This window comes from Suillus plorans, assembly GCF_016647745.1.
Source record: "Suillus plorans strain S12 chromosome Unknown HD556scaffold_20, whole genome shotgun sequence".
Classification (NCBI taxonomy): Eukaryota; Fungi; Basidiomycota; class Agaricomycetes; order Boletales; family Suillaceae; genus Suillus; species Suillus plorans.
In genome coordinates, this window is record NW_024537404.1 from 312441 (window position 1) to 324470 (window position 12030).

At 51.6% G+C, this 12030-nt stretch overlaps 3 protein-coding genes across 3 annotated transcripts; all 3 read left to right on the top strand.

The window, feature by feature from the left end:
* Positions 1-434: 434 nt before the first annotated feature.
* On the top strand, positions 435-3228 carry HD556DRAFT_1307223 (uncharacterized protein; the record flags this gene model as incomplete). The annotated part of the gene is made up of 3 exons (XM_041300013.1): positions 435-2210; positions 2250-3129; positions 3185-3228. 3 exons carry the CDS (start codon positions 435-437, stop codon positions 3226-3228), a joined length of 2700 nt encoding a protein of 899 aa, XP_041161660.1.
* A 4523-nt stretch (positions 3229-7751) lies between these two features.
* HD556DRAFT_1307224 (uncharacterized protein) lies at positions 7752-8516 on the top strand (the record flags this gene model as incomplete). The annotated part of the gene is made up of 1 exon (XM_041300014.1): positions 7752-8516. The coding sequence occupies one exon, from the start codon at positions 7752-7754 to the stop codon at positions 8514-8516; it is 765 nt and encodes a 254-aa protein (XP_041161661.1).
* A 1065-nt stretch (positions 8517-9581) lies between these two features.
* On the top strand, positions 9582-11324 carry HD556DRAFT_1307225 (uncharacterized protein; the record flags this gene model as incomplete). Its single annotated transcript, XM_041300015.1, has 8 exons — positions 9582-9598; positions 9902-9984; positions 10031-10101; positions 10332-10472; positions 10512-10582; positions 10659-10699; positions 10753-10938; positions 11122-11324. 8 exons carry the CDS (start codon positions 9582-9584, stop codon positions 11322-11324), a joined length of 813 nt encoding a protein of 270 aa, XP_041161662.1.
* Positions 11325-12030: the final 706 nt, after the last annotated feature.

A 12030-nucleotide genomic window follows, 5' to 3' on the forward strand; every position in this document is an offset into this window, starting at 1 on the left:
CAAGGTGGCCTGTGATTGAGTTGCTTGAGAGAAGAAAAGAAGTCACCGTGTGACGGATGGACTGGTCCAGACCGATCACTGACTAAGTGCGAGCTACTAAGCCCCCTGCCACGTACGTTATCTGAAACAAAGAGAGAATCATATGTCTGTTAGAAATAATCACGAGCCTCTGTCTACATTACAGTATATAAGACTCTTACCTAGTATTGTAACAGTTGGCGCTCTTAAAATCCTATCTTGTATCTGGTTACTTGAACGTCTGAATTCCCTGAGTCTTGTGACGTCTCTAAAAGCTTATCGCTTCTTACCGCCGTCACATATTTTTTAACCTTCAACAAGCTTAACTTTTTACCTGCCTTTGATTCGGGAACTCTGGTTTGGCCAACCCGTTGTTTTGAATCTAGGCAACAATATTATTATCAACTACTACGACAATGTCTACTACTCGTTACCAAACCCGGTCTCGCGCACGTCAAGCGCCGAATGACCAATCGACACCGAACGCGAGGGCAGCTAGGCTGCCTCGCGCCAATAGTGAGTCTTCTCTTTCTACCGTCTCTGCACCTCCGGGGGAAGCAACGCCACGGGCGTCTTCCCCTGCGTATTCCGTCGACACGCCCATCCGCTTGTATAGCGATGTGGTGTTGACGCGTATTCCCTCGATGCCTGGCGCACTCGAGGCGACCCCGATCAGGGCGTTGAAACCTTCAGGTCCAAAGCCTAGGAAGCCGGCTTTGGCAAGGGCAGACTCTGTAGAAACAACACCTGTAAACTCAGAAATCAGTAGAGAAGAATATAAGAGACCTAGGGTCACCTTTGACCTGCACGACGAGTCAGAACTATCGTCCAGTGAGAAATCCGCTGAGTCTGGTGATGACCAGCACAGCGGATGGACGGATGTACAACGGAAGCGAGGGAGAAAGATCCCATCGCGTGAGGTATCGCAAGAGAGACGAGAATCCTCCGAGTTGAGCCAGGAACAAGAAAACCTGGTAAAGTTAGCAGAGAATGAGCTAACCGAAAACGATCGAAAGAAAATTGAGGCTAGGCAGCGCACCATGACCCTCAACAGAGAAAGTACCGAATCCAGAGGGGAGGGCTCCTCCTGGGACAAGGGTAAAGCTCCGGACCCTCGAAACTGGGGCGACGTTGAGCTAGACGACGGAGACTTGGACCTGGACGCCCAAAGAGCGGCACTAGCGTCCTTCCGTAAGGCCCGAGAACTTGACGAAGCTGAGCGACAGGAACAGCGTGAAGTTCTGCGCTCTCTCGACGAGTCTCGGGAAGACGATAGCTTGGTCTCGGGTTCCAGGGATAAAGGGGACTTTGTACCCCGCGCCCGAGCCGAATCAGCTGTGAGAGCTATTCGGGAAAAGGTTTCCAAGCAATATGAGGCCCGCATCCAAGAATTGGAAGCAAAACTTGCCTTAAACGAGGGTAGCGGTGGGAGAAAAGGTCGGAAGAGACCCTCCAACCCTGTAGATGGGATGGTGAACCGGGTGCTCGAGAGGGCGTCCAGTCCCCCACCAGCTAGATCCACCCCACAGGCGATGGAACCCATCCAGCAGGTGGCGCCCCGGAGTTATATTGGGCAGGCTCTCGGCAGACTGAAAACCTCAAATAAGGGTAAGAGTAAGAAAGCTAAAAGAAAGAAGAAACACACCTCACGTGACACCAGCGATAGCGAGGACTCTAGTGATCCGAGCTCGTCGTCGAGCTCGGCAGAGTCCTCCCCCAAATCCTCTGAGTCCAGCGAGTCGTCTTCGGACGATTCCAGCACTAAGTCCTCGCGACGGCGCACTAAGAAGAAACGTAGCCGTAAGAGTAAGAAAAACACTTTAAAACCAATCCCACCTGTGAACTATGACGGATCTCCAGATTCCCGTGCATTCCATCAATTCTTGACGGAAGGCACGGCGTATGTCAAAGACGGACAGGTGGAACGTGAAAGAAGGGTTTTTATACTAGCGCATTACCTAAAGGGTCGCGCGCGTGAGTTCTATACTAGGGAGGTATCTGGGGACCCTTACCGTTGGAGGCTGAGGAGGTTCTTCACCGAGTTATTCAATCATTGCTTTCCCATTGACTTCCGGATGAAGCAGAGGGAGAAGTTAAACCGATGCTACCAAAACGGTAAGACCGTTAGAGAGTACATCTACGAATTGAGTGAGCTTTGGAACATGATTGGGGACGTTGCTGAGAGACAGAGGGTGACGCGCCTTTGGACGGGATGAAACCCCAGCATACAGACCGAACTTTGGAAGAAAGAACTTAACCCGGAATCTTCGTCATTCCGGGAAGTGCAAAGTGCGGCCGAGGTCATTGAAATAGCCCACTCCGTGCCGGTCAGGTCCCGGGAGCATCGCACCAAAGAAGGGAGAGATGGCGCCAACCCTGGCACTAAGCCAGGTGACGGTGGAGGAAGGACCCAGTCCAAAACGGACGACCACAAAGGAAGGCGTGGAGACTGTCGTCGGAATGGCCGAAGCCAAGGGGGAGGTGATCGAACCCAAGGTGACGGACACTCTAGGAACGATGGCAATCAGAAAAGAGAAGGGGGGAGGTCAAAGAACTCACCCACAGAACGGAAACCGGAGAGACTAAGTCCGGCTGAGAAGGAACGTCACGCAGCAGAAGGACTGTGCTATGTGTGTCACCAGGCAGGACACATCTCACGAAACTGTCCAAAGAAAACGACAGTTAAGTCTGGAAACAGTGGGAGCTCACCTCCGGCGATCCAACATTATGGCATGGACGTTCTCGGCGATGACGCGCAAGAACAGACACCGGATGACCTGTTGCAATCTAATGATCTTTCAGGATTAGCATGTGCTTCAATGACGTTAGGCTATGAGGAAAACTCACCTCCAGTGATGCCTAGACCAACGCCTACTGCGATGGGAGACCCTCTAGCGGAACGAGCAATGGAATTACTCCACCGGGAGTCAGGACACTACCCCGGCGACGATGCTGACAAGACCCCGGATCCAGAGCGGTTCCTGGTGTATCGAGTCTCCGAATCGGAACATGCTATCATGGATCGTGAGGATAGAAGAGACCCAGAGGTAACCATACTCACCTCGTCGCTGCTGAACCCCCGGTTCTGCTTAGAAGGATGGTACTCCCAACGTGTAGGCAGGCTCCGCGGATATCTCCCAAGGAAGATCCGAGAAATGAGATCTAGACCACGGGGACCCGTCATGGGAGTACCGTTGGGACAACGAGTGACAGAGCTCTTGCAAAAGAACGGACCTTATGAAAAGGACTTAGTGCAATATTCTCATCCGAATCGATTTGAGTGCTTACGTTTACACGATGGATCTTACGAAGTGCGGGACTACGCGAAGGCGTATCGCGTATCGGTCCCGTTCCACCTTTTACTTCGAGAAATGTTCGATGTGGTCCGATGGTTCAAGTCCACGCTGACTCGTGCCTATGGAAGATTGTGCGACGCGATCGCTGCTAATGCGCCTGAGTATGATATACTCCGCCTTCTGGAAAGGGGAAATCTGACACCAGCAGAGTGTCAGCTAGATGATGTTGCGAGGAGAATCTATACCCCACCTCCGGACGCGAAAGTCGTGTGTAAGGACGCGCACCTGTTCGTACTTGAGCTCAATGGACAGCAGATTCCGGCAGGGACCTACCCTGCGCTGCATAGAACGGCTGCGGTTGCTAAAGACTTTAAGCGGGTGATCCCGAAACCCTTGGTGGTGACGGTCCACATCAATGGAAACCCAGCAAGGGCCTTAATCGACTCTGGGTCATTGTCAGATTTCATGTCCGTTACTTTAGCAGACCAGTTGAACATACCTCGCATTGAGCTGGCTAAGCCCATAGTCGTCCAGCTCGCCGTGCAGGGCTCTCGCTCCAAGGTGAATCATGGGGCCACGGCCCAGCTTAAGTACCAAACTGTCGACTCGAAACGCTATTTCGACATAATAAATCTGCAAAACTACGATTTAGTATTGGGAACCCCGTTTCTGTTCCAGCACAAGGTGATGATTGGACTGAACCCACCTAGAGTTGTGATCGGGAGCGTCGATCAGCAGCCCATGAGGGGCGAGCAGGTCACGACGTTGGAGTCTCGCATGTCGGAAGTGTACGAGGAAAGCCTGGATAAGGTTCGAGCGAAGTTGAACGAATTAGCCAGGCCATTGTGCGCTAAAGCGAGCGAGACGGGCTTACCTCCGTTACGCGCGATAAATCACACCATCCCGTTGATTGACGAAGGGAAGATCTATCCCTGGCGGCCGTCACGCTGTCCAGAACCGTTAAGGCCCCAATGGGCAGACAAACGGCAATCTTACCTTGCATCCGGCCGCTGGCAGGTGACCAGTGCCGGGAATACGGTACCCATGCTCTTCATTAGGAAGCCCGGGTCAGACAGACTGCGCACTGTAGTGGACCTGCGTGAGCGGAACAAGAACACGAGAAAATTAACCTCACCTTTGCCAGATATGGAGGGAATCTTGCGGAGGGTCGCCGGGAAGAAGTTTAAGTCCGTCTTGGACGGACAAGACGCCTATGAACAAATCCGGGTGGTGCCAGAGCACGTGCATCGCACGGCTATGACCACCCCGGACGGAAACATGGTTAGTCACGTTCTGCAGCAAGGCGATTGTAACGCCCCCGCGACTTACCAAGCGCTGATGAACCATCTGTTTGGCGAGTACCTGGGGAGGTGGATGGATGTATATCTTGATGACATAATAATATACTCGGATGACCTGCATGAGCACATTGAGCATGTTAAGACCGTTCTGAAGATACTAGACCGGGAGAAACTTTACCTGAGTCAAAAGAAGATCCAGTTCTTATGCAACGATGTGAAGATCCTGGGCAGGATAGTCGGAAGGGATGGCATACGCATGGATCCGGAGAAGGTCGACAACGTCCTGAACTGGAAGACGCCGACGAACCGCGACCTTTGTCGTGGGTTCATCGGCTCCGTAGGGTACTTGTCGGATGATATCTATCGAGTCCGAATCCCATTAGGCGTATTGTCTGAAGTGACTGGGGATGCCGTACCGTTTAGATGGGACTATGCCCAGCAACGCGCCTTTGAAACGATTAAACAGTATGTGGCGACTTGCGCACCACACTGTCGCGTGCCCTTGGTGTATGGTCCGGATGCGCCGGCCATCTACATGATGACGGATGCCTGTTTGGGAGGAATAGGAGGTGTGGTTGCCCAGGGCGCAGACTGGTGTACGGCTAAAGTGGCCGCCTTTTATTCGGCCAAGTTGAACCCGGCCCAAAGAAATTATCCTGTGCATGAACAGGAAATGTTAGCGGGTGTAGAGACCATGCTGCGACACCGGGACATCTTACAAGGAGCTAAGTTTGTATGGCTCACGGACCACAAGGGACTGGTTCATCTACTGAACCAGCGAAACCTGTCTGGAAGGCAGGCGAGGTGGATTGAGAAGCTGGGAGAATTCGATTTCGAAGTGAGGTATCTGCCGGGTGTCGAGAACCTACTGCCGGACGCCCTGTCCAGGATGTACGTGTTTGACGCGCCTGGAACGGTACGAACTCCTAGCGAGTATGTTCAGCACGACATGGGCAACTCCTTTGCCAAAACTGCTCACCTGGCGTCTATGCCCATGATAGTGGGCGATGAAGCGTTAGCAACCAAACCCCGGCGTGGGGGGAGGACGGAGGCGTTAGCGACCAGTCCTCGGTTGCCCGCGCTGGAAGCGTTAGCAACCGACCCTCGGCGTAGTGCGAGGGTGGCTCAGCGGGCTGTGGACGTACCGGTCCCGGCCGATCCTCATGCACTAGGGTCGGATAGCATGAGGAGGATGGCTGTTCATAAGGGGGTCCTGGCAGCATCGGACGTTGGGGTGGTGACACCTACCCAAGCCAGGATCAGGCGTGCACAGGCGGTGGTGGCGCCTGCGGAAACTGGGCGCCCAGAGACTGCGGCTGAGTTTGCACGACGCATGAGAAACCATTTCGTCCTCCTGGGCCCAGGAGAACGAAAGAAGGGGGGGAAGAGCGTGGACGCTTATCAACCCGAACCTGAACACTTTGAACACGTTAGCAACCCTAGCGCAATCCCAGACAATGGACTCACGGAAGGGCCCTTAGTAGGGATGCAGCTACCAGTGTACCCAGAAGAAGAGCTAATGGGTGACATAAGACATCAATATCATAGGGACCCATTCTATAGGAAGGTCCTAGACTCACCAAAGGAGTTCCGAAACTTTGTGGTAGAAGACGGTATCATTAGAATCAAGCTAAAAGACCGAACGGTTACGTGTGTGCCGGACCTCAAAGTAGAGGAACGACGACTACAAGAGATGGTCATCAGCCAGGCACACTCTTTACTAGCCCACTTAGGAGCTAGAAAGACACTTACCTACCTTCGCGACCACGTATGGTGGAAGACGATGGTGCAGGATGTCCAGGCCTATTGCGAGTCTTGCACTACCTGTCAACGGAGTAAGCCGTCCAACCAACAGCCATATGGGCTATTGAACTCACTAACGGTGCCCTCCCATCCTTGGGAGGCAATAGGAATAGATTTTGTGGGGCCGCTGCCCATATCTAAGAACAGAGACGCTGAGTATGATTCAGTGACAGTCGTAATCGACTTACTCACTGGAATGGTTCACCTCGTGCCTAGCCGAATCACTTACACGGCGCGAGAGGTCGCCGAACTCGTATTCTCGGAGGTGTACAAGTTACACGGACTCCCTAAAGCCATCATCAGTGACCGGGATGTCCTATTTACGAGCGGATTCTGGACTCACTTTCAGAAATTGATCGGCGTGAAACAAAAGATGTCGAGCGCCTACCACCCCGAAACCGATGGGGCAACTGAACGAGCGAACCGGACCGTGACACAGATGCTGAGGTCGTGCATATCCCCAGGTCAAAGGGACTGGGTCTCGAGGCTGCCGGCCATAGAGTTTGCGATCAACATAGCAAGTTCAGAAAGCACGGGATACTCACCGTTCTTCACCAACTATGGGAGGATACCTAGACCAATGATTTGGAACCACCCTGAGCCGTCTGAGTATCCGGGAGTTAGAGCATACGCAGTGAAATTGAAACATACCATTATGTCTGCGCATGACTCCATGATAGCGGCCAGAGTGAAGCAAACAAAGGACGCGAACCGGCGCAGACGCCCGTGCCCGTTGCAGAAAGAAGACTTGGTGTATCTGTCGACCAAGAACATCAGCTTCCCGAAAGGCTTGGCTAGAAAGTTCCTACCTAAATTCGTGGGACCTTATCGAATTCTGGAAGACTTTGGTAACAATTCGTTTAGGCTGGAATTACCTAACCGAATGAAGCAGCGTGGGATTCACGACGTGTTTCACTTGTCGTACCTCCGCATCCACCTACCGAACGACGACAGACTCTTTCCTGGGCGATTGGATAACCAGGTCGCCGAGTTCGAAGAAGAAGAACGGGAATGGGCGGTAGAAAGGATCCTGTCCCACAAAGGGACGCGGTCAGACGCTGTGTTTGAGGTGAAGTGGAAGTCTGGGGACGTGACGTGGATGCCCCACGACCGAGTCGATCATCTTGCTGCGTTGCAGGAGTATTTCGACGTCCTGGACATCGGAGATGTCTCAGAGCTGACAGAAGGTAACGGGTTGCCACCCTCCGATGACCCGCAGGTGTTTCTAGGCTGTCTTGGCACTGAGCTGGACTATATAGCCTCCACCCCTCCGTCAGATTCACCCATCCCTCCTTCATTTTCTACCACTTCGACATCACGACAACTATCTAACATGTCCACCCCCAACTCCGTTCCGTTATTTCGTGCCTTGGGCAATGGCCGTTTCGCCATGCCCGACCGGTACCGACCTGGTGTCACCCTCCTCCTCACCCTAGATCAAATCAGACTCTACCTTCAGCACGATGCTGACCTTCGAGGAGGCATTGAACCTACCACTATTCCTTCTCCCGTCGGCTACGATGAATTCGCCGTCGCGCTCAATAGCAACGCGGAGAACGGCATCCAAGTTGCCCTTGTGTTGGAGGACAATGCCGGGGTACGCATCAAGGGCCGCCCACCCACGTTGGCCGAGCTGGTTGGCATCGAGGCCACCCAGCGTGCTGCCTCCAACCCTCGCGACCCCAGAGAAGAGGCCGGAGGCAAGTGGTTGGATCCCCGTCGCATAGAGTTAATTGACGATGCGTTGTGGGACAACCTCGATCGTAACCGTAAGCAGAGGAAGTGGAGAGAGAGAGGTGTGGCTGAAAGACAGGCCAAACGTCAGCGCCGTGAGGATGAGGAAGCGCTCAGGCCATTCGCACCTTCGAGGGCCGGCCCAAACATCATCAACGCCGTAGCCGGACCCTCCAACACCACTCGCAGCCGTGCACCTTCCCCATTCCTTACCACCAATAATCCTCCTCCTCCTCAGTCGTCTGCGCCGGAGCAACCTGCGCCTCCAAACGATGACGACGCCGAGATGACGGACGGCGAGGCCACAGAGGCCGCCAAGGAAGCAGCGCGCGAGAAGGTCAAGGGGCGCATTCCCAAGAAGTAGAGATCGCAGGACGACCTCTGAAGGGGGGTATGTGACGGATGGACTGGTCCAGACCGATCACTGACTAAGTGCGAGCTACTAAGCCCCCTGCCATGTACGTTATCTGAAACAAAGAGAGAATCATATGTCTGTTAGAAATAATCACGAGCCTCTGTCTACATTACAGTATATAAGACTCTTACCTAGTATTGTAACAGTTGGCGCTCTTAAAATCCTATCTTGTATCTGGTTACTTGAACGTCTGAATTCCCTGAGTCTTGTGACGTCTCTAAAAGCTTATCGCTTCTTACCGCCGTCACACACCGGCAACGCCCGAAAAGTGGCTAACGTAGCAATTGGTTCTCTTCTCTCGCTGGTTCCATGATTGTCAAGGTCGGTGCTTTCGCTACTATGCATGTTCATGTTGGATTGTCATATTTCTGAATATCCTCGCACAGTCTGCTGCATGCGATCCAGCATACCGATGTCTTTCAAGTTAGATTGTCTCTTCGATTGGCATTTTACCGATTGTTGTTTATCTTGTCCAGGTAATTTGGATTGTTCCTAGAGGTAACATCAGTGAATACTTGGGCTTGCGTGCTCACCCCGCTCTTGGACGATGATCGATGATCTTCAAATATTGGCTTTCATTCTGGAATCTGTGCTTTGGCGTCGCCTTGGGTTACTCGCAACACAATTGTGATGGCCGTTCAAATTAGTCGGATCCTTTCAGCGCCGCTGCGCATGTATGTTCTCCCTCCCTCCCCGTGTCAAAAATCTGCATCATTTTCGTGCACCCTGACACAGTCCGGAGACAGACAGCTCTTGTGTGGGTTGTACTGTCGCCCTGCTCCGAGTATTTTCTGGCAGTCCTGGTAGTGGGGCCTTTGAGCACATGGGTGTACCGTCAATCCCCATTATAATCATGTTTCGTGACACTGATCTCCACCAGAGAATTACTAACTTTGTGTTAATATATCACGCGCGTTTTCGCCGTCGCCCGCCATGGTGCACTCTTCCCGAGTTCCTTGTTTATAGTCATGGGTGAACACGGAACAGATCTTGGACTTTAACTTGAGACTTGGAATGGCCCCTTCCAGAGTGTGAGTATAGACCCAATTCCTAGATTACAGAATTTTCGGAGCGTAGACTTCTATTGACCTCCGAGTCACCTCGCTCTCTCATGACGCATCTTTCTAGATCCTACTTGCACGTTTCTTGGAACACGGGCCTCTACTAGGCATCCACAAGACCTTCGCGCTGAATTTCAAATTCTGTATGCTATCCACCGATAGGTGTTTCAAAAGAGCATACGCATCTCTTAACGCCTTTACACTCCCCTAGCTCTTGATCGATTGTCATCCTATATTAGCAGTTCGGGCTCTGGCCCATATTTCTTGTGGTAGGACTTGCGTATCGAGAAATGAGTTGAGTCATCATACGCACAAGCCTGAAGGAAAAGAAAAACACCGCTCTGGGACACGCAGAGGTAAGTCACGTGAGTTCTGCGCACCCACAACCAAACAAGTCCCCAGAAAAACGCCGGGCCTCCAAGCAACCGCTAATGACGATCGAGATCCGACGACGACGAACGAAGGGCAGAGAAGTACGTGTTCGGTGTCATTCGAATGTGTGCGCTGAAACACGTATCAACAGCAACGTACTTGGATACGCCGCTGCTTTGGACTCCGACCGCGTCCACATTATGCAATTTGGCACAACCCGATTCATGCATGTGGCTGACTCGTCAGAAATGGCCATGTTGAGGCTCTAAGAACACTCAGCGCTCAACAGTGGTCAATATTCCATCTTATGCAAATACTAATTTGCTGACAGTTTTTCCTGCTGGATCACTACAATCCGCTGGCTTGGTTCAACTTGGATTTGGCTATCAGCAACTTGGCACGTCTCAGGCTTGCCAGTGCATGCGTATTTCCAAGGAGATGGATTTACTTAACAGAGCTGCATATCTTCTCGGTATAATTTTTTTCCGAGTACAATTTCATTGCTCACGAGAACAAGTATAAAACCAACGTAGTTGGGTTGAAAAGGCCTCAGACTCTCAGAGACGAACGCCTCCTGTTGAAGTGAGTAACCCTCTTACGCCACACTATGCACATTTTGTTGATTTGACATGTAATAGCTCTTCTAAGAATTTCGTAGCAACGTCACACACATACACATTGCACAGTCAGACTTTGTCAGTATGTGGTTTGCTCACATGTTCGCATCATAGGCTGATGCATAATTATACCAGATACCATGAAGCTCGTTCAAATTGTTTACTTCACAATCCTTGCCGCTGCCAGTGTCGCTGGGGTAAACAGAGCCACGGCCCTTCAGAGTATAACCTGCAACGGCCAATGTGAAGCCTCTGAAACAGATTTGGACTGCCATCATGGGGAATCGCCTTACCTTGTGGACGACGGGTGCTGGGCGTGCTGTAAATAAATTAGTTGAACCTCTCGGTCATTTTTGCTCTCAATACAAGCAACATGTGTGCCGTGTGCCGTTCTCCAAAAATACTCAACATCGATAAGATCCTCATCCCTCTGTGAAGCACAAACAGAGATGCACCGTTAGCTCTCTTTTGACCTGCATCCCCAACAACCTCCGACGACTTGAGTGCGTCGCTTGACCACTATCCCTGCGCTCCGCTCAGAGATGGCTGATAGCCATGCATTGAGCCAAGGTCGTGATACGCAAGTCCGAAGGAAAAACAATACTGTCGGCGAAATTGACGCAGTCGTGACGAGCCAGTACTCGGTCAATATTTTCCGCGTCAATATTGGCACGTCCCATGTGTATCACGCTGTGCCAAAATATTAGGATTTACTTCTGACCCGTGTGGCTCTCACAGCCAAATTCAAATAAAGGTGTTGCTTGACCACATCTCTGCAGAAACGACGATATCAAGGCTCCAACTTGAAGAACGCTCAGTGGTGACCAATATTGGATCTTATGCCAATATTAAATACTCGTCAATTTACCCTTTCTGTGGTCGCTGCAACATACTGTAACCCGCTGCATCAGGAAAATATCGTTCTCCTTATTGGATGACTTGCCGTAGGCTAAATAATCCAGAATATCTTATTTCGGAGCCTGAAATACATTTGCAATAACGTCAATAATTTAATCTATGCAACAATAATCCCCCATACGCTCGAGTCTTTAGATTTAGTCCAGTCTGAGTCGATGGACAGTCTGCTGCAGCCTGCATGCGATACAGCATACCGATGTCTTTCGAGTTAGATTGTCTCCCCGATTGGCATTTTACCGATTGTTGTTTATGTCCAGGTAATTTGGACTGTTCCTAGAGGCAACACCAGTGAATACTTAGGCTTGCGTGTTCACCCCGCTCTTGGACGAGGTCGATGATCTTCAAGTATTGGCTTTCATTCTGGAATCTGTGCTTTGGCGTCGCCTTGGGTTACTCGCAACACAATTGTGATGGCCGTTCAAATTAGTCGGATCCTTTCAGTGCCGCTGCGCATGTATGTTCCCCCTCCCTTCCCGTTGTCAAAATTTTGGCATC